Below are 22,247 nucleotides of genomic sequence, written 5' to 3' on the forward strand. Positions count from 1 at the left end.
AAACATGAAAAGCAACCAAAATCTTCAATTGATGTAAAGCAAGTTTTACAAATTTCCAGACTTAAGACTTTATTCCCACAAGATGATACACTGCTAGTCATCTCCAAAAGATTAGCTAGACAGTGCTTTCTGAAGTAACAAAATAACCTCGCCAACAATGGCGTTAAAAGATTCATGATCCTTCCTCCTCTTTCCAGACCGAAACAGTTATCTGAGAAACGTAGCTACTAGATAATCAGTGCTGTGTTTCATTGCTGACTCAACTGTCGAATGACGTATGGGAGGATACCACCATGGTTGAAGTAAGCCAACTCCACCTGTAGAAGGAAATCAAAGCGCCAATACAATGTTAAGAGACCTAATAGATGGCGAAAGGATATCTTAATGGGAGATCTCTACTGTAGAGTACATTTTACAATATCTTACATACTACAACTTCAACGCACTACGCATGTGAAAGTCATATACCTCAGTGTCAAAGCGCACTACGCATGTGAAAGATTTTCCAGTGTCTGTTTGTACAGTAACATCTTGACCTGGGCGGATCTCGCTAATGTTGTCTGGGAGATCAATGGTATATCGCTCATGACCTGTCAATCCAAGTGAATCTGCATCTTCACCAGCCTTGAAACATAGAGGCACAATTCCCATTCCTACCAAGTTGCTACGGTGAATCCTCTCGAAGCTTTTAGCAATTACAGCTTTAACTCCCTATCAAACAGTTCTCTTGATTAGAAAATCCTATAGGATACAAACAGGAAGAAATCAACACAAATTCAAACAGAAGTAGTGAAAGTACTCACCAACAACATGGGGCCCTTAGCAGCCCAATCTCGGGAGCTACCACTTCCGTATTCAGCTCCAGCCAAGATTATTGTGTCTTGCCCAGCAGACTTGTATTTCTAATGTATCAGGATTAAGAAATGTTACAATCATAGAAAATCTCTGAAGTATCAACTACTCTGTTACGAATTTGAAATGCATTATGGGGACTATCTCAATGTCAACAGAATATGCAATGGAATGGCATAATAGAAATGTAAGCAAATGGAAAGAGTAAAGTACCATTGCAGCATCAAACACGGAGAGCTTCTCTCCAGAGGGAATGTGAATCGTCTTTGGGCCAACTTCACCATTTAACAGCTTATTAACAATTCGGATGTTGGCAAAAGTACCCCTAGCCATAATTTCATCATTACCACGACGACTACCATATGAGTTGAAGTCCCTGCGATCAACCCCACGCTCATTAAGGTACTTAGCAGCAGGGCTATCTTTGTGGATGCTTCCAGCTGGTGAAATGTGATCTGTGGTAATACTATCACCAAAGTTCAGCAAGCAGTAAGCATCCTTCACTCCATGGGGCCCTGGGGGATCCATGGTCATATCCTTGAAATATGGTGGCTCATGAATGTACGTAGAGCTAGTGTCCCAAGAGTAGAGCGAGGTAGCCGGTACTGACAATTGATTCCACATGTTATTCCCCTTTGTAATAGCTTCATACGTACTCTTGAACATGTCAGGCAATACACTTGATTGAACAACCTGAGGAAAGATCTCATTTTCAGTTTACTCTTTTCTTCATCAATTGTATGTGCACAAAGATAACTAACTAGATACCTCGGCAATTTCTTCAGTCGATGGCCAAATATCCCTGAAGTAGACACTATTACCATCCTTCCCCACTCCAATTGGTTCTTTATCAAAGTCTATATCAACCTGAAAATCATTTAATAGTTTTCAGTCAGTCTCTAAGCAACATGAGCTGATGATTGCATATAATATCCCCGTACGTTTTTCATGATCTTCTTAGATCTACAATGAAATCATGTGTGCACAATCATTCTAGAACATCGAGTCTACATTTTGAATTCCTTTTTTTTAACAGATTTCTGCTGAAACTCAGTAGCTTGGGCTAAGCTGTGTCAGAATAAACTACCGTTCCAACTTATGAAAGATGCTCATGACAGGGACACAACTGAGATCGATCAGTTAATACAACACGCCAAAAGAGGGCTCTAAAAAGTAAATACCAAAACTGTTCACCTTCAAGGCTTTTCGCAATTCCCATTTCGTTCCAAACTGTTAAGTAGTTGCACTTAACACAAGTTCCCAATGAAACCTCAACTATTTTACATTTCCATCACTCTGCCAGCTTTTCTCAAACATGTTCAACTTTGCCTTTGAGCAGATTTTAAATTACTATAGACATCTAATTGTGAAAAATTGTTCCTGTATTTATGTTGCGAACTGGTTTGACCCGTTCAAAATAGGGGTGCGACATGTTATAATATGCTTCACGATGATATAAACTCCCATTTCAAACACAGCATGTCTAATTTGACACTTATTCTGAGTAGACATTTCTGGTAATCATAGATTTTCATCTTATTTGTTCATTAAAGTATGTTTTTACAACCTTATTCCCACTATAATGTGTATAATATATAGCAGAAGCAATTCCCAGGACAAATAAAATATGACTTGGTTCATTCACTTACAGTGCCAGCAAGAGCATAGGCAACCACTAAAGGAGGTGAAGCAAGGTAGTTAGCTCTCGTCAAAGGATGAACACGCCCCTCAAAGTTTCGATTTCCAGAGAGTACGGCAGCAGCAACAATGTCTACACACACAAGAATAAGTCAAATAATCACCTAAAAACAGACTAGACAATGCTACACCTACATACAAACAATCATAAGGAGTTACCATTTTCTGATATAGCAGAAGAAACTGATTCATCCAAATCTCCAGAATTCCCAATACAAGTTGTGCAGCCATATCCAACAATATTAAAACCTTGCTCATTTAAATACTTCTGCAGTCCACTGTTTCACAACAAATACCACATTTCACATAGTGTCAAGCACACACAAGGATGGAATAAGTAGAAACTCCCTCGAGAAACTACAAAGAATACCTCTGGAGCAAATATTTAGTAACTACACCGGAGCCAGGAGCAAGACTTGTTTTAACCCATGGTTTAACCTGGATATCAACAGGATGACATTAGAAAATACGAATAAATCATTGAAGAAAAACAACTATATACCAGAACTGACATTTAGACCCAGGTCGCAAGCCTTTTTTGCAACAAGGGCTGCTCCTAGCATAACACTGGGATTTGATGTATTAGTGCAACTTGTGATAGCGGCAATAACAACACTTCCATGCTTGAGCTCTGCATGTTGTCCGTGGAAAGAAAATTTTACCACTTTTTCCTGCGCATCTTTCGGCACAGCAAATCCCTACAGTTATAGAGCCAATATTAGTTTGAGTTGCATGTTCATATATGATGAAGAGATTCAATGGTATTAAGTAGAAAAGAGTACTTGCTCACCTTGAATCCAACCTTGTTATCAAGGCAAGAGTGCCAATCAGACTTCATTTCTTTCAAAGGCACACGGTCATGAGGTCTATCAGGGAAAGTAAAAATATATATTAGAAAGTTCTTACAATGTTACTCACATTCAATAGATTGTTTAACAAAGACATGAAATATACCTTTTTGGCCCCGACACACAAGGCTCAACTTCAGCAAGGTCTAGGTACAAACAAGAAGAGTACACTTTCTCATGTTGAGGCTGAAATCAGAATATGACAAGTTCTTTAGAATATGGTAAAGACAAAAAAAAAAAGAGGACACAACCTTACAGATTGGTATTGGTTTATTTTCTTTTTGACAGTGGGAAAAGAAGGATAACGAAGAGCCTGTTTGGCTCAGCTTAAAAGCTGGTCAAACTGACTTAAAAGCTGGTTTTTGACTTATTTAACTGTTTGGCAATACTCAAAATAGCTTATTTTAAGTTAAAAAAAACTTATTTTAAGCCAAAAGTTAAAAGCTGGGGTAGGGGTGCTTTTTTTTAGCTTATAAGCTGTTTTAAGTTGACCATATTTTTATGTTTTTTCCCTTAATATTTTTATACAATCTCCAAATTACCCATATAACCCTAACATCTCTTTCTTCTACCCTTTTCACGTTTGGCATAACAACTTCAGCACTTTTATCCAAACGCATAACTGCTTATTTTAAAAATAAGTTTCAGCACTTTCAAAAGTACTTTTTTAAAGCTGCTTTTATTAAGCCCATCCAAACGGGCCCGAAATCTAGCCAAAATCTTTCATTTCTCCCTTCGAGAGATTGTCATACTTAAATAAGAGACACTCACAGCTGAGGCTAGAAAGGAAGACCAACCTCATTATAGTCGACAAACATATTATTTGCACGCAGATATGCTTCGATCATTGACACCTAAAATTTTAGGAGTTAGAAAATACAAAAATAATGTACATCTTATCTTCATGTGTGATGCTTATATGTGTCTAAGCACTTACTGTTTCGTCACTTCTCCCTGTTAATTTCAGATACTGCAAAGTAACATGATCTACAGGGAAGAAACCCATTGTTGCACCATATTCAGGAGACATGTTGGCAATGGTGGCCCTGTCAGCCAACGATAGTTCACCCATTCCATCACCTAAAAAAAGATAAACAAACAGTCAAGTTTTTCACGGTGAACCAGTTTACCAATTTGAAATTATTATAGCAAGTAATTTGTCCAGTTTCCCCATATTTACCATAGAACTCAACAAACTTTCCAACAACACCATGCTTCCTCAGCATTTGAGTGACTGTCAAGACCAAGTCAGTGGCAGTTACACCACTGCGCAATTTCCCAGATAATTTGAACCCAACGACTCCAGGCAACACCATGCTCATAGGCTGGAAGTATCCAGAAAGTAGCATTGGAAAGAAAGACATTGAAATTTCAGTATAAATTCAGATGTTTTAGTATAATTACTGTAAATTCGTTAGACACAACTGGACTTCCAGAATTGTATAACAAATTTAAAGAACAATAAGCAATATGGTAGAGCCACAAGGAGTTTCTGTTCTCTTTGAGTCAAGGGGAACACATTGCCGTGATTCAAAAGAAGTAAGCAAGCAAACACGTGAATGCATCAGCCTCCATTGAAGCCTAATCGAAACTTCAGGAAGAGAGCTGAATACATCCATGTGAAAAAATGAGAATGTACATCCATGTAAATTCCAAGTGCACTCACTTTCCACCTTTTTTCAAAGAGAGATGAAAATGTAGAATTATCATGTTGAGACGAATGGACCTCTATATTAATGGAGCTAACTATGTCCAATTCCATGTAAAATTCTAAGTGAACTCACTAACCACTTTTACAAAGAAAGATGAACTGTCATTCTGTCAAATTCCAGTATTTGTGTATATCATAATAGATTAATTTCAGATTAAGGAATGTAGAAATTTCAGCACAGACCAAATAAAAGAAGTTAGATTTGGATCAAGGATTACATTGAAGGAAACTTAATTAAAAGAAGTAATATGAAGTCTGTTGATAAGAGGCATAAAGGAAGCCTAACATCAAAATACATCACTAACTGTAGCACAGAACGAGAAAAGCACAGAAGACTATTCCAAGTTTCAGCATGATACAGAATCCCTTATGGTTTTAATAGTTACATACCTGACCAAGCATTGTAGCTTCTGCTTCAATACCTCCAACACCCCAGCCAGCAACTCCAAGCCCATCAATCATAGTGGTGTGTGAATCAGTTCCGACAACACTATCAGGATAGAGCAAACCTTCCCTATTGAAGACGACTCTTCCAAGGTATTCAAGATTCACCTAATAAAATTGTGGTGCCAAAAAACTAATCAGTTCCGGAATATCATATCCTTACTTTTTCCCAGAGGGGTAAATAGGGATAGTAAATCCAGGAATATCAATGCATTGCCTCTACAGAAGAAAGATAATACAGTACAAAGAAAAGAAACATGAAAAGAGCTACAGTCTAGCAGATATGTTACATTCACTATGCACACAGTACAACTGGTTCCTTTCAATTTTTCAGGTACAATACCTGATGCACAATACCAGAGCCTGGTGGAACAACAAGCATGTTGCGGAAAGCATTAGAACCCCACTTAAGAAAGGCGAACCTCTCCTTGTTCCTTTGGAATTCGAGTTCCATATTAGCTTGGACTGCATTTTCTGACCTTGCCACATCGACCTGAACTGAATGGTCAATTACTAGATCTACTGGCACCTGAAAATATACCCAATAAAAAAAAAAGATAATAAGACTATTGTGAAGTCGAAGAATCTATTCGAAGACCAATAGAATAGCTGATGATGAATCTTCACGATAAAGAAAACCAATAGAAGAGCAGTAAAAATGACCTCAATTTTTTTTATAGTAGATATCATGACCTCAAAGTTGTAATAATTAGTGATAACTAAGTCCTTGATACATAAGCATTACAAACAAAATAAAAAAGGAAGCATTTCAATGATAATATATCCAAAATATAAAATCCATGGACTGCACTAATAAGTTGTTGTTGCTTTAGAATATTGAACAACTTGTTTTGGAGAAGTTCCAACTTCTTTGCAGAAAGTCTATTCTAAACAAACACCAAGAAACTAGCTTCTCTTTCTTGGTGTTTGGTCGAAAAACAGTTCTTGGAAAATAAAATATTGTTTGGAAGTCCTCTTCGAAAATTTGAAAGAAACACCACCATAGTTGTTTCAACATTTACCATTAAACGGGACTTACTACACAGTTTAAGAAATTTTGCCAACATCAGCTGAACTTAAAAGAAATGAATACCAATGGATTAATCTTGTCAGCATTGCTACCAAGTTTGTTCATGGCATCTCGCATGCAAGCAAGGTCCACAACAGCTGGTACACCAGTAAAATCCTGACAAAAACAGTAAAGATGAAAGCTGTTACATCACGAATTGCATTGTTTTTCTTTTTAATTTGGAGACATGACATACTTGCAGCAAAACTCGGGCTGGTTTAAACGGTATCTCCGCTAGCTTCGGAGAAGTATTTTCCCAGTCGATGATCTTCTCAACATCTTCCTTTTTGACTTGAAAGTTGTCACAATTACGGATTGCTGATTCAAGAAGAATTCTGATAGAATATGGCAGCTTGTCTGTTACAATGATGAAATCAACGAGAAGTCAAAAAATTGGAAATTAAACTTAATAAGATGACAGAAAACTGTGATAAGCAATTCAACAATGCAAAATTCAAAAAACGTTAATTTCAACCTCAAAAGGAAAATAAGAGATGGGAAAAAAAGAGGACTTTGTTTAACTAAACATAGTGGTAGGGTGGAGGGAATTACAAGGTGGAAATAGAACCCTCACCAACAAGGTGAAAGTTTTTGGCAGCCAATAAACTGAACTACTGAAATTCCCCTGAAGAGAGAGGACTTTGGAAGGGGTCTAACACCAAGCCTAGACAACATGCAGAAGAACTTGCCATAATTCTCGAATAAGAAGCATGATATTCTAAGTGACAATATACAGATCAACAAATTAAAGCAGTGGAGCAAGTCATTTATTCACAACACAAATGAAAAGAGAGTAGTAGTTTATATAACAAATATCAAAGGTCAGATGAAATTACCAATTCGGGGATCATTCAGAGCAGGTAGGCTATAGTATTTCCCAAATTCACCACCTCCAGGCTTGGGAAGACTGGTGAGGATTCCCTTAAATGGGTTCCCTGAAGCTGAATCCATTAACAAACAGTATCAGATTCTTGATTTTCTTTTGGAATCAAGTGTCTAACAAGTCACTCACTGACAGCAGCTCTTGAAAGTTATCAGAAACAATATAAACCATTTAAAGAAATACCAAACAAAAAATACAAATGTCTAAAGAATAAATATCTTGGGTCAATATCAACATCTGTCATTCAATTTTCCACCTTCCTTAGTCTCATTGAAAAGTACTTAAAATAAAAAAAGATATCATCCGGTCCACTTTTCTCTGTTTTAATAAAAGCCAAAAAAGCTTAACTATTTCTAGCTTTTGGTGGATCCATGATTCCATTCTACAAATCCTAGCTTTTTACACCACACTTTTCTATATCATTAATATCACAAGCTAAGTTACAAACTCTTCACTTTCGATTCTGCATGTGTGTCATATTCTCCAAAAATAATGTCTTTTTGAGAATCTGATACTCATTCATTGACATTTTTAAGAGTCCGAACAAAGTAGATCACACCGATCCACTACATAAACCTTAACATCAAATACCTCATATTCACATATAGCAACAATCCAATTAATTTTTTTTCAATAAAACCTTCTCAACCAACGCTTCACAAATCACAAACAACATTAATATAAATCTGAAAAAAAAAATGTAACTTTTACAGCAAACCCAAAGAAAGTTTTTTTTTTTTGGGTTTTACAAATCCAATGAAAAACAGTGACAGTGACAGTGAAATGACGGAATTACCCATGGTAGTGAGTTTTCGACGGAAATTGTTGAGAACAGGGGTAACGGCGGCAGTTCTGATCTGAGATGTAAGACTGATCGGAGATTTCCAATCAACACCGTATCTCCACCTCAGCGATCGGAAAGTGGAAGAGAAACTCAAAGAAGAATACCCACTAGAGCAATAAGCACCAGTGGATTTAGAAAGAGATTTAGATACCGGAAAAGAAGTGAAAAAATTTGGTTTGATGTGAACAGAAGAAGAAACGTACATTACTCTATAAGCCTATATATATAGTATACAATAATTTGGTAGACGAAATGGGTAGGTGGGTGGGGCTAATGGGTATTTGGTGGGGTGGGGGTGGGGGGGTAGGGCGTGTGGAGGCGGCTAAGAGTTGTGTATCTGTAATTATTGAAGAAGAAAACAGAGTATTTTTTGCTGTAACAATAATGGAAGAAATGAAGATGAAGATGATGACTATGATTTTGAGAAGAAAAAAAACAGAGTAAAGGACAGAATATACTTTAGAATTTTGATGAATGAAACTGTGTTTTTTATTAATGATTTTGTGATGGAGTTCAAAAAGATTATGCGAAGAGGTGATTATACACGATATAATATAATATACATGTATATTAACATAGATATTTGTGTCTTTTTTTTTTAGTTTATCGATTTGGAAGTCTTAGATATTATTACGTAAGTAATTTGATAAGGATAACTAAATTGACACATTGGTACAATGTATGGTGCTTTATTGACTTGACATCAAACGTATTCTATCTAATATTGAAATATAGTAAGTTATTTTATTAATAAATTAATCGAAGAGATTAATGAATGAAAATTAGGATAAAAGATTAATAGATTTAGATATGATATTTTATTACATTTGATATCGCAATGCATGACAATTTATAATATGTCTAAGCTTAAATGAAATTAAATATTTTTCTATAGCTTTGATTTATAGATATAAATCAAAATATAAATTATAAAATATATTTATATATATCTTAAATGTAGATAATGATTCTAGAGAGACTATCCTTTAGATCTTATCTAAGTTGTGATATAAAAATCTTTTTCTTTTATCTATATGAGTTGTGACATGATGGATTTTACTATATTTCGTTAACGTTTATATAATTTTTGTGAATTTTGGATATGTTTGAATTCGATCTCTCATTAGGTTTTTAGGAATGTTTCGTATTTTAGTTAAGTCGGGTCAAGGCCCACGAGGCCCAAATTGAACTGACCCGGGTCCATCACTATGTCAAAGAAATTCCAATTGGAAATTTTCTTTCTTCTTCACCCTCTCTGTATTATTTCACTCTCCTCCAGCGTATAAAGCAAGCTGAATTTTTTCTCATACATACAACAATGGCGGAACCTAAAGTCAAATATGATCGTCAGCTCAGGTGAATTTTTTAGTGTATTCTATGTTTTCTGCTTTCAGTTCTGTTATGAACGCCATCACTGAATGTGTAGTTCTTATATAGTTGGATTGAATTGAAAATTTTAGTAGAAGAAATGAGAAAAAAAAGCATCTTTTTTATGTGATATGCTACGGTTGTGGGAAAATATATTGATGAAATATCTATTGAATGCTAGTAAGTTCTAAGTTAGTTGAGGTTGGGTATATTTAGGGTCTTTTTTTATTTTAATAGTGTGTAAAGTTGTGTTTTTGCGGAAAAAGTTTTGATCTTTTTATGTTTTGAGTGGTGAAAAAGTTTGGTATTTAAGTGGAAATAAGGTATGAGATGAATTGTTAGTGGAAAGGCAAGACTGCTGTTTTAATGTGCTAAGGGTGTGTTTGATAGGAAGAAAAATGCTTTCTTTGAAAAAAAATGGTTTTTTAAACTTATTTTTCAGTATTTGGTAAGTAAGGAAAAAAATATTATCCTAAGAGTATTTATATGTAATCTAGCAATACGCTATTGGAGTGACACGAGATGGGAAATAGGGGTGGCGGGGAGGAGGCGTTGGGTAGGTGGGGTGAAGACAATGAACTTGGAATGTCATTTATGGAGTTTTTTTTTTTCCTACTTTCATTAGGGAAGTCATTTTCTTCATTTTAAAGGAATTTTCCAGAAAAAATATTTTCCAAAACATTTTTGACCAACCTAACATGGGAAGATCAAAATATATATTTTGGTAAGTGTTTCCTCCCTACCAAACATGCCCTAACTACTACATGATTTCGCATGATACTAGAGGGGAGAGAGAGAGAGTGTGTGTATTGCTTTGTGACTGCCTTTATTTGTATTACAAAAGTCCAATCAGGAATCGATCAGGGATGATCATTCCTATCCTAATCTCCGAGTTAGTCTAGTATTACAAAATATGATGATTCTTGGTTCTGGATGACGATCATAAATTTTCTTGCAATGCCATATCATGGAATGCCTCATGAGATATGTCATGCAACATTGATACCTTTGTCACAGACTTTACTTTTTGACACAAGTTAAATTGATCAACTTATGAATTTTCAAGTACATATGTGACTTAAATGTTCACAGCTTTCAAATAATAGTTATACACAGGCAGAGACAGAAATAAGTTTAATATCATTTGGCCTCAATAACAAGGGTTTTATATCATATGACTTATGGGTATTCATGGATGTATGCAGATTCCAACTTGGAGTACACCATTCCTCTGCATTCACATGTTTGACAATTAAATTTCTAGGTTGGGGTAGAGATAATACTGATGCTGTTTTGCAGGATATGGGGTGAGAAAGGACAAGCTGCACTGGAGAAAGCCAGTATCTGCTTACTTAACTGTGGTCCAACTGGTTCTGAAACTTTGAAAAATCTTGTTCTTGGTGGGGTGGGAAGCATCACTATTGTTGATGGTTCTAAGGTTGAAGTGGGTGATCTTGGAAATAATTTTATGGGTATGTTACGCTGTTGTGCATATGCATCTACAGTTTTAAAAAACCTTGGCTTCTCCATATTCTTATTTTTCTCTTGTATTTATGGTAGTTGATGAATCAAGTGTTGGACAATCTAAGGCAGAGTGCGTGTGTGCATTTCTTCAAGAGTTAAATGATGCTGTTAAAGCGAAGTTTATAGAAGAACATCCCGAGGAACTGATTGAGACTAATCCATCATTCTTTTCTCAGTTTACCTTGGTCATAGCTACACAGGTTTGGAGACGCAAGTTATCTTGTACTCATAAAAACAATTTGATCTTGGCATAATTCTGCATTCCCACTTTTTTAACTTAGTTTTTGTTATCATAAAACCCCTGCTATCTGCATATGGTAAAAGAAAGCTCTTGACATGTTCACTTGACATTATGCCACATTTCTTGATAATTCTACAACATGAAACTGTCAAATTAGATATTGTCGCCAATCAGGCAAATAGCATGTGTTAGTGTTCTTCAATGTCTGTCTTTAATTCCATAAGAAAGAAGTGATACAGTATGCTCATCTTCTTGTCTTATTTTTTTCATGCATACAAAAGAATTTAGAGAGATTCCTATATGTCATTGTCCTACATACATTGTCCAATATACATATTCGCTCAGAAAGTCTAATTAGTATACACACAGCCAATTCTATTATTTTTCGGTGTTTATTTTTAAAGAACTTCAGTTACAGTCTCATTCTTGATTGTAACTGAACCACTGAAGAGTCTCTATGTGTAGAGCTCAAATTTGAAGAGTCTCTCTGCCTCTTGAATTGCAATTTATGAGCTACAATCATTTCAACACATCTTATCTACTGTGTAGTATGTAAATTCATAAGTGTCCCTGTAGTATGTCCATCAATACTCAGAATTATGTTGACTACATGATATTTGTCTTTTATCTCCTTCTCAACAGATGTAGGGCCATGTTGATTTGAAAGAGCAAACAATTAGCTTTGCTATCTGCATAATTATGAGCAGCAGCTTATCCACTCTTTAATTTGGGAAGCAAGGCTAGACCCCCACCCCCCAAAATAAATAAATAAAAGATATTTTTTGAAAAATAAAATAATAAGGAATAGAATACATAAAGGTTCAAGCAAAAGAACAATCTGTTTCCTTTGTCATCCAACTCAACCGATCATTTAAATTGCATAATATGGCTAATTGTCTATCAGCAGTTAGTAGTGCATTGGAATTTCTGACAATTTTATCTTATGCCTTTTCGGTTCTTTATCAGTTGGTTGAAGATTCTATGGTGAAATTGGATCGTATCTGTCGGGAGGCAAATATTATTCTAATATTTGCACGATCATATGGCCTCATGGGTCTTGTTAGGATCAGTGTGAAGGTAATCTTATTGCTGCTTAGCTGTTAACTGTGAAATCTGTATTGATAGAGAACTCGTGGGTCCACACCAGTGACTACGTTAACATGGATAATGTGAGGATCTATTTCATTGTAATACAAGGAACTACTGTTGCAAAAAGAGAAAACCATGAAGCCATAGGAATAGAGTGAAACAATGAACGAACAAGGAAGTTACAATTTGTTTGTTTGACAGAGCTCTTATCAAGTGTGATATCATTTATGTTAATCATTTGTTCTCTTCTATCTGCAGGAACATACAGTAATTGAATCAAAGCCTGACCATTTTTTAGATGATCTACGTCTTAATGACCCATGGCCAGAACTTCGGAGGTTGGCTGTTTCTTTGTGCTTTCCTCTGTGCTTTGATATGTTATAGTTGTTGTACAATGGATACTGTTCACTTTAACAATATCACTTATTCTAACACAAGTACCTTTTTGGCCTTTTTTTGTTTTGATGGGAAACAAACACCCTTGTGGCTGTGTTTTAATTAGGATGACTTTGAGTAATATGGAGCATATGCCAGGGATTATGGACTATAACATACACCCCTTACTTCCAAATTGCGGATGCTCCCACATATTCTTGGCGTAGCATAATATAGGGTTCCTTTTTGTCTCAACTGTTCTTTACATCTTTTTGAGTTGCGACCCTGTATGAAGGACATGATTATGTCAAAAGGGTTGTGGTAGATTATCACCCTTATTCCCACGGTGAAATCCTCTATTTAAGCTGACATTTAACTACATCTAGAAGTGCCTAAGAGTCAATCCAGATCCGTTTACATCTTGAAATAACATTCAGATTTCAGGCTTGTGTTTTTGCTTTACCTTTACTTTTTCTCTATGCTTAAGATCCCCTAAGGAGTTGCTAGAAAGATATACTTGACAACTTCTGAGCAAGAGTTGATCGATTATCTTTTGGGACAATGCAACTCCTCTTAGCAGGGAGGTTTGAAGGTGGTCTCTGGTGTATGGTAAAATTTCTATAAGTGGATATTGGGTGCAGTAGCTTTTCCCTAATGGATAGTAAAATGGCTGTGGCTCTTACGTGGAGCACTCAGTTTGGCAGAATGTCTTCCTATAGAATGATTGCAATGCTGTTATCTTTGGAGAAATGAATGACCCTGTTCTTCATTTGGCTTCTGTGAGCAATTTAACTTTGTCTAACTTTTGGATGTCTTTTTTTTTTTGAATTTGAGAGGCATAAAAAAAGTACTATTGTCCGGCAATTATCTACCTTGACCCACTTAAAAAATAATTCAAGGGTATATAATTGGAAAGAAGCTTTTTATAGAGTTTTTATCCAAACACAAGATGAGGTGGGAGACAATAAACCAAAAACTTGATAAAAATAAACCCTGCATTACTAATCCATGCACTACTAATCCATGCATTATTGTTGCCTGCATTACTAATCCCTGCGTTATTAATCTTTGTACCAAACGACCCCTAAGTGTCTTCTTTTATAAAAACTTCATTCTACTAGAATATCTGTTCACCCTCTCCCAATATCTTCCTTACCGGGCTCTCTTTTGTTGGAATAAAAAAGCTTCTGAAAAATTGCACAGTTTAGTTATCTGGTCATGATTCAAGTAACATTAACAGCTTACTGATGTTCGGATGACCTTAGAAGTTTCAAACGATTGAGGGGTTGTACAAGATGAGAAATAATCAGATGCATTTGTTTTTGCCTTCTTTCTTTGCTAAGGAAGAGTGGTATAACTTGCTCTGTATTTTTCAGGAGGCTTGTCGTTTCCTAGTATGCGTATATGCTGCTGAGGATTAAGCTTTTGGTAATGGTAGAAATTGTAAGATTTGTGAACCATCTCTGCTAGCAGTGTGATGCATATAAGTAACAGTAACAAAATTTGCAAACCTGGTAGGTTATTTATGGGTTTTGATATATTCTTTTAAAGAGTCTTGGTGTAAACCCATACTTCATACCTGTGATACATTTAGATTTGTCTTTAATGGAAATTGGGATTTCACTAATGTTAGCGTCTTTCTACTGGGATTCGTCCTTTCCTCAGAGCTTTCACTGTTTCTCCTTATTTCACCAGATACATCTTCCTCATTAAAAGGAGGAAAAAGATAAAGAAAGGAGCTGATTTCATTCATTCTTATGACCACAGGTTTGCAGAGACAATTGACTTAAACACAACTGATGCTGTAGTACATAAACACACACCATATATTATTATCCTTGTTAAGATGGCAGAGGAATGGACGAATATGCATGGTGGAAAGTTTCCTTCTACCAGAGAAGAAAAAAAACAATTCAAGGTTGACCTACATATTTGTCAAATCCTTCTTAAGTTTCATCCTAAATCGTTCCATTTTGGTCCATCTAAGGTGATTTGGTCAAATTATTAAATGTCATAGGATTTGATCAAATCCAAGATGAGCACGGTGGATGAAGAAAACTATAAAGAAGCCATGGAAGCATCATTTAAGGTCTTTTCCCCAGTAGGGATTGGTAAGTATATCTATGATTTGTATGCTGTATCAGAAACTCATACTAGTTTTTTCGATCTTGTCTAATAATATTAGTGGTGATTTATTATATTTTTGTCGAGTCTTTGGGATGGATTCTTAGCGGTTCAACCCCTGCTTTTGTGGAGTCCTTAATCTGGGAAGCAGTTTCATTTGACTGTCATTGCACCTGGATTAAGAACAAGAACTCTCATCAGTCCATTTATTAACATCCATAACTGATTTATGTTTTCCAATATTGCTTTAGGCAACCTTCAACTGATGTTATTAGCACAATCATATGCAGCTTCCGAGATGTAAAAAAATTCATAGTAAGAGAATTAATTTGAATATTTTCTTCAGTGAGATCTCTATAATCTGTAGGAAGCTACATTGAAATACCTGCAACATCAAGTTGAGGGTTGCCTAATAACCAGATTTGAAATTTTAGTAGATGATGATTTTTTATTTTAGTACATGTCAAAAGCTCCCAATTTTCTAGTGAAGCTGCTTCACATCTTTCATCTTTTGGTTCCCATTCTTTTTGAATAATCGGCAAATTCGTCTTTTCTTAATGAATGAATATTTTCACTTAATTTTATGTGTAAATCTAGAGTTGCTTGTGATCTTTGGCAGCAATTTATTTCATTATCTGATTTCTTTCTCAAAATTTGAATAGATTTTTTACTTTGTTTTGTTTCCAAAATATTACTTGTCTGTTTCTGGTTGTCTTTTTCTTTACTTGATCAAGATGATGCCACTAGTTCTCAAGATTGTTGAGGTAGGGACATCTTCAATTTACTGAGAAACATGCATTTGGTGTATTGTCAATGCGGCATTTAACATAATAGTTACGATGTTACTAAATTTTAAAATAAACCTTCTGTCTTTGTACTTCAGGAGGCTCTGCTATGACTTTAAAAAATAAATAAATTGGAGAGGCTTTGCTTAACACCAATAAACATGATTTGCTTAGATTTGGCTGCTTGGAGATGGTTTATGAATTTATATTGGTTTTTATGTATTCATCATATTGTTTCTTTATTGCAAACTAGAGGACTAATTAGAGTAACATGCAGTTGCAACTATATACGCCTTGTCGGACATTGTAGTCTTAGTCTTTTATTTTTTTGGATTGATTGGTTATTGCTTCAATGCAAGAGGATAACTCTGTGGAGAAGTCTTTGAATTGATAAATATCCTAGAGAATAAGTGGGTCTTGAGTTGGGTTAGAGACTTTCTTTTCTAAACTTGTAATCATAATGACTGTAGATCTTAGTTCATCAAATAAAAAGAATACTCACGGAGTAAAGAATTCTTTCTGGAAACTTGACATTGTATTGGTTTCAATTTAGTTTGGTGGAATCTTAATTTGGAACCCAACGATGAGATCGGAAATTTGTAATTGAGTTTTCTCTTTCGTATACTAGGTCCAAACTTACAGAAGATTATCAATGACAGCTGTGCAGAAGTCGATTCCAATTCATCTGATTTTTGGGTGATGGTAGCAGCCATGAAGGTAACTTACACTTTCTAAAGAAAAAGCATACACACAGCAGAAAGAAGCTGGGAAACAGTTTCTGGAATTATTGCAGCTTTGTTAGTTGATTTAACTTTATTAATAGAAGAATTGCCGAGTTGATAGGTCCACTATAGCATGATTTTACGTTGCTGATGTTTTGTTATTCTTGCTCATTTCTTTAGCTCAAAATAACAAAAAGACATTTATTAGTCCATACATTTGATGGCTTTTAGTTGATTGCAAAGATTTGGAAGTACCAGTTCCGTTGGTTCTTCTCTTGGTGAGTTGCTTGTAGTAGTTTCTTCCTTTGAATCTTGCTTGTGTGTATCCTTTCGAAAGAGCGAGAGGGAAGGCAGGGGATGGAGGGAAGAGCCTTTTTGCCAAGTTCTACATCTGAGTAATGTGGCAACAATCTATAGGCCTAAGGCTTCTGGGTCTATCCTCTATGGTGCGATGGTCCTTCCATCTCTTGTGTCTTTTTTGCTTTTCTGCATTTGCACAAGAAAATTTGAGTTACTAGATGGATTAGACGAATGTAGCTTAATTTGGGAACTAACTGAGATTTTGTGAAAAATTATTTTCCCTGTGTTCATGTCATTCTTTTAATTGGTTTATATCTAATTTGTATATTAATTATTTTATTAGTATGCACGCAAAACTATTACATTGTCAGTCTTCATCTGGGTTAAAATGTTCGTTCTTTATCCTTTTCAGCAAATACATTTTCCTTAGTAGCCCTTATCAGACAACCTGCTTAAATTACCTAAATTGATATATTTTCTTGCATTCTAGGAGTTCATAGCTAGTGAAGGTGGTGGGGAGACACCTCTTGAGGGATCAATACCAGATATGACATCATCAACTGAGTTAGTGGTTTAAGTTTCTTCACAACTCATTAAGTTTTTGTTAAGATCTATGGGAGTGTGTTTATTGATGCTTGGACTGTTAACTCTATTGCAGATTGTACGTAAACCTGCAAAAGACCTACCAAGCCAAGGCCGAGGCTGATTTTCTAGCTATGGAGCAAAGGGTCAAGAATTTACTCAAGAAATTTAGTAGGGATCCAGCCAGTATCTCCAAGGCGAATATAAAGAGCTTTTGTAGAAATGCAAGGAAACTTGCTGTAAGGGCATTTCATGTTTTCTGTTCCCTTAATTTGGAAGTTCGTCCATCTAGAATTATTTCTTTGTGCTACGTGAATCTATCTTTTTGAGACTTCACACATCGTAATTCTTGCTATATAAGCCATATAATCTCTCGGTTTCATTTTGTGCGTCTTAGTTTTGACATGCAGTTGAAGGATGTAAAAGGATTTTTGAATTTTATGGTCTTAAACTAAATGTGTGTATAACATACCAAAACACCTTTGAATCTTGTGGTGTCAAAGATGCCACATCATTGCTATAAGGGAGATACATTAAGGTTAAAATGGGAATATTGGAATTAAATGCTTACTAGATATAGAAAGATGGAATTCCTTTTGAAACAGAGGACACATAAATTGGAACACTGAGAATATTAATCTGTTTGACCCTGATGAAAAGGACTCTGTTTCTAAGCTTGCTGTTTTTGTGGTATGAGTCTGTTATTCTGTCTTGTCTCTTCTCTCAAAGCTCTTCTTGTATCCAACCTCTTTTCTGCAAGTGGTCAAATTTGGGTTCATTCTAAGGAGCCATCCAGAAAAGGTCCTAAATTATTAAATGGTTTATCTTGCTTGGCACATGCCTTGTAAGTACTTCACTACGGCTGTGAAAGGGGGCAGGGGGGAATTCTGTCAGGCAGAAGGATGCTAGGTTGGGAACAGCTATTTCCTGGTGTTGCTCCCCTATTTGATTCGGCAGTTGTTTGAAAATCCTCAATGGTCTCAAAAACTATATGCTACACAAAGTGTGTTCAGCTATGCTGTGTGGGTGGGTGGGGATCTTAAAATCCTTCTCCTTCTACATGCATCATTTTTGTGGTTGAGTTTGTTGTTATCTTAGTGAAAAGATACGATGATAGTGATTAACATCATTATTTCTGGCTGGATGTTTTAGTTTCCTGTCATTGAAATTTTATCTTCCATTATGTCAGGTTTGCAGATATCGGCTCGTTGAGGACGAGTTCAACTCTCCTGCCCAACCAGAGTTACAAAAGTATCTGACAGATGAGGATTATGGGTATGTAATTGCTTACCATAGGAATATGGATTGACATGGTCGATTGACCTCAAGTTGGAAACATCATCTGAGATATAAATCGAAGTAGGAAGGGCTTCTTGGGATAATTTAAGCTCTTCGAACCAACATGATCCTTTCATGATACTTTGATTGTTTTGTGATACCACATAACAGGACTTTGCAAGAAGCCAACACTCTTAAAGTACTTCCTGAAAAGTAAGTCTATCCCAGTTAAAGCCCCCTGCCATTTCATGGTGGATATTCTTTGTGTAAATCCTTTTCCCAAGGGCTTCTAGTGAAGTCACATATGAACTTCCAAATTTTGAAAAGTAGATTTAGAAGTCATAATTTAGGTTATTAAGACATTTTCTGTTGAAGTAGGAGTATTTCAAGTTCTTTAAATGAAGGATCTCTCTTTTTAAGGTGTCTGCATGCTGGACTTGATGAAGGCCCTATTTAGTCTAGTTGCCTCTATGTTATTAAGCTAACATTGAATACTGCTAACTCTTCAAGTGATGCTCACCTTTTGTTGAACAAGCGAAATGGAGCATAAAGGTAAATAAAAAGAAATTAGGATTAAATTCCCTAGTGATGCTAATCAAAGCGTTAGTGGCAGCTTGGTCGGAATAAATAAGTAGCTTTGAGAATGAGAAGTTGGTAATTCATACTACATAAGTCTTTTTGATTAGATAGCTACATTTTATTGAGCAAGCATTAGGATGGAGTTGCTTCTGAAAATTTACTTTGTTCTAAATTTTGTGATTTCTTCACAGTTTATCTTAAATTTCTTTTGATGACTGTTGTATTTTCTAGTTCTTTCAGATTGTAATTATGCTGATGGTGCATCTGTGTGCCATTTCTTAATATTTGCAATGGCATCTTGTACTGAGGATAAGGTAAATAGATGGTTAGCTGGGATAAAGGAAAAGAAAGAAGTACTTAAATATTCATATGATAGACATGGAACTGCAGCCATTTAGTCATTCAGAAGGTTTGACAGGAGCCGGCCCTACTGCCATCTGTTTTTCAGCCAAAAGATATTTGATAGTCAATCTTTTGTTGGTCTTTGGGTATTCAAATGTTCGAAAAAATTAGGGACGTAGTATTGTCCAAGCTTGTTTGAATTGCTTTTCATGATGAAGGTAAAAATAGATGTGGAAGCAAAGAAACGCTGGCTAGAATTATAGTATTAATGCTGAGTGGAAATAACGATAAACACTCACCCTTTGAAGCAATTTAGCTGTTGGGATGGTGTAAACTGGATTTTTGTGTTAACAGTTGCTTTCTGATGTGTCTCTCGATTCTCTTTCCATTAGTAGATCATCTGGCCTGTAAATGTAGGGGGGAAATAAAGAAATGCGAAGTTAAAGACTTGTTGCTGAGATTAATAGTTTAATACAATACTTTTTGACAATTAAACAAAATGAAGCTTAAGGAGAGTTTGACTTGGTCATTTAGTTTGACATTAAAGACATCAGATATTCTGAATGGGTGCTCAATTTTTTTCTTTTCTTTCTGAACTATAAATGTTTATGGCAGTACTGCTGCGGGTCTTTATATTCTTCTTCGAGCAGCTGACCGGTTTGCTGCGAACTATAACAAATTTCCTGGACAATTTGATGGGTAAGGACTTGTGCTTTCTCGTCCATACAATTCAATTTTTAAAGGAAAAGTAAATTTATGGCCGTCTGACCTTATGAATTTCTTGGTAGTGAGATGGATGAGGATATATCCCGGCTGAAAACTACAGCTGTTGGCCTACTCAATGACCTTGGTTGCAATGGTTCTTCTGTATCAGAGGACCTTATTAATGAGATGTGTCGGTATGGTGCTTCGGAGCTTCATGTTGTAGCTGCCTTTGTTGGAGGAGTCACATCACAAGAAGTGATCAAGGTTTGTGTCTCCTTCAATTTTGAACTTGAATCTTGCTTTTTATTCGAAACTTCTACTTTTCTGTATATACAGCCATGTTTGATCGGAGCAGTAATCTAAGTTCTATATGCAGCTCATCACTAGACAATTCATTCCCATGTCTGGAACTTTCATCTTTAATGGCATAGATCACAAATCTCAACTGTTGTTGCTCTAGTCTCTGAATTCACAGGCATGTTCTTTCTTTCACCTTTTATTATCTTACTGTTGTTACTGCTTATGTCTTCATAAATTTTGGGTTTTTGCTTTCTTTGAGCCGAGGGTCTATCGAAACAACCTCTCTACCTGCCAAGGTAGGGGTAAGGTCTACGTACATTCTACCCTCCCTAAACCTCATTCGTGGGAGTATGTTATTGTTGTTTTCTTCTTTCGTTCACCCTTACATGGTATTCTTAGGTTCACCGGGCCTGATAGTTTTTTTGCTTTCACTCTCCTTGGCAGATAGCATTTCTTCAGTTTTCAATCTTCAGATGAGTCCTACAGCAGCATGTGAAAAGGAAAGTTTGTCATACTTCCTTTGATTTGCAGGAAATTTAGGATCAGTGAAAGATTTTTAAGAAAGAGAGTACATTTCTTGACAAGCGCCTAGGACGCTGATCCATTGGTAACAGCACAACACGTGATGTGTGGTTTAGGTGCACGTCACGAGTTTGAACATGCTGTGGACTAAAATGATAGTTTTAGCTTTTTTAGAAACAGATATATAGGGGTTGTTTCATTTTGATATCCTATTTCATCTCATTTTTCTTAACCTGCAGTCTGCAATTTGATCTAACTAAAAGCTCATTTCCCTCTATTTATAATACTAGTTCTCGACACGTGCATCGCACGTGTATCCCAAATAAAAATTAATTTAAAAAAATGAAAAAGGATGTAATAAACTATTAGAAGAACATGATGTTTTTTTTTTAGTGTTCTCTCGATATTTTCAATCTACTGCACATTAGATAAGTCTGCAAAGCTTACCCATTTATAAGCAATTAAATGTACAGACAGTGATCAATAACTAAAAATTCATGAAATTGATCAATCAAAAGGTGATTAGATATCAATATTTGTTTTATATTCCAAGAAAGACGCATCAAGTTAAAAAGGGAAAATGCGACGTTATTTAAAGTCTTCTTGTATTCTTAATGTGTGTTGTTACAAATGTAACTACTTCCTTAAAAACTTTCAGATATACTCAGACTTACATTTATAGGCTTACAACTACTATCCATCACTGTAGAGAAGACTTGGAGTTTCTACATTTGTTGAAGAAAATGTGATGTATTTTGTTAGCAAACAGCTGCAATTTCAATTTATTATTAGTAGTAAAAGTTTATAATATGGTTTCTTTTCTGCGGGAAACTATGCTAGAGAGTTTCAAAAAGAGTTGATCATCATTCAGCATCAAACCATGTGTACAACACTCAATTTTTGATATGTGTGATTATACCTTTCAAGCTATTTAATTGAAACTTTATTAGTGTTCATCCTATTTCGTTGTTTCACACATAGTAATTGAGCTGAACTTCTCATTTTGCTCCTCTATTATGTAATTCAAATATTACTACTTAATTAGATATCTAATTTATATTT

General features: G+C 35.5%; 2 protein-coding genes across 8 annotated transcripts; one reads left to right on the forward strand and one right to left on the reverse strand.

The window, feature by feature from the left end:
- Positions 1 to 5: 5 nt before the first annotated feature.
- Positions 6 to 8,962, reverse strand: LOC101248455 (aconitate hydratase, cytoplasmic). The gene is made up of 20 exons (XM_004251469.5): positions 8,302 to 8,962; positions 7,459 to 7,563; positions 6,819 to 6,979; positions 6,647 to 6,739; positions 5,897 to 6,082; positions 5,500 to 5,661; positions 4,579 to 4,723; positions 4,336 to 4,478; positions 4,196 to 4,252; positions 3,505 to 3,584; positions 3,341 to 3,416; positions 3,063 to 3,248; positions 2,921 to 2,988; positions 2,710 to 2,828; positions 2,502 to 2,623; positions 1,621 to 1,719; positions 1,066 to 1,545; positions 804 to 902; positions 469 to 711; positions 6 to 317 (listed from the first exon to the last, which is right to left on the reverse strand). The coding sequence occupies exons 1-20, from the start codon at positions 8,552 to 8,554 to the stop codon at positions 249 to 251; spliced, it is 2,946 nt and encodes a 981-aa protein (XP_004251517.2). The 5' UTR covers positions 8,555 to 8,962; the 3' UTR covers positions 6 to 248.
- A 359-nt stretch (positions 8,963 to 9,321) lies between these two features.
- On the forward strand, positions 9,322 to 21,417 carry LOC101248944 (NEDD8-activating enzyme E1 regulatory subunit AXR1). Of its 7 annotated transcripts, none has more exons than XM_069292783.1 (16): positions 9,391 to 9,705; positions 11,017 to 11,189; positions 11,278 to 11,441; positions 12,449 to 12,559; positions 12,830 to 12,909; positions 14,714 to 14,864; positions 14,964 to 15,057; positions 16,484 to 16,572; positions 17,368 to 17,441; positions 17,536 to 17,698; positions 18,649 to 18,734; positions 18,909 to 18,950; positions 20,274 to 20,357; positions 20,447 to 20,627; positions 20,740 to 20,842; positions 21,112 to 21,417. In XM_069292783.1, the coding sequence occupies exons 1-15, from the start codon at positions 9,668 to 9,670 to the stop codon at positions 20,821 to 20,823; spliced, it is 1,614 nt and encodes a 537-aa protein (XP_069148884.1). In that variant the 5' UTR covers positions 9,391 to 9,667; the 3' UTR covers positions 20,824 to 20,842; positions 21,112 to 21,417. The 7 variants fall into 7 exon arrangements, with proteins under 7 accessions (XP_010313671.1, XP_069148884.1, XP_004251518.1 ...); XM_004251470.5 differs by having other exon boundaries at positions 20,740 to 20,838; positions 21,108 to 21,417; XM_069292784.1 differs by having other exon boundaries at positions 9,541 to 9,705; positions 10,923 to 11,189.
- The last annotated feature ends 830 nt before the right edge of the window (positions 21,418 to 22,247 follow it).

This window comes from Solanum lycopersicum, chromosome 12 (assembly GCF_036512215.1).
Source record: "Solanum lycopersicum chromosome 12, SLM_r2.1".
In the NCBI taxonomy this organism is placed as follows: domain Eukaryota; kingdom Viridiplantae; phylum Streptophyta; class Magnoliopsida; order Solanales; family Solanaceae; genus Solanum; species Solanum lycopersicum.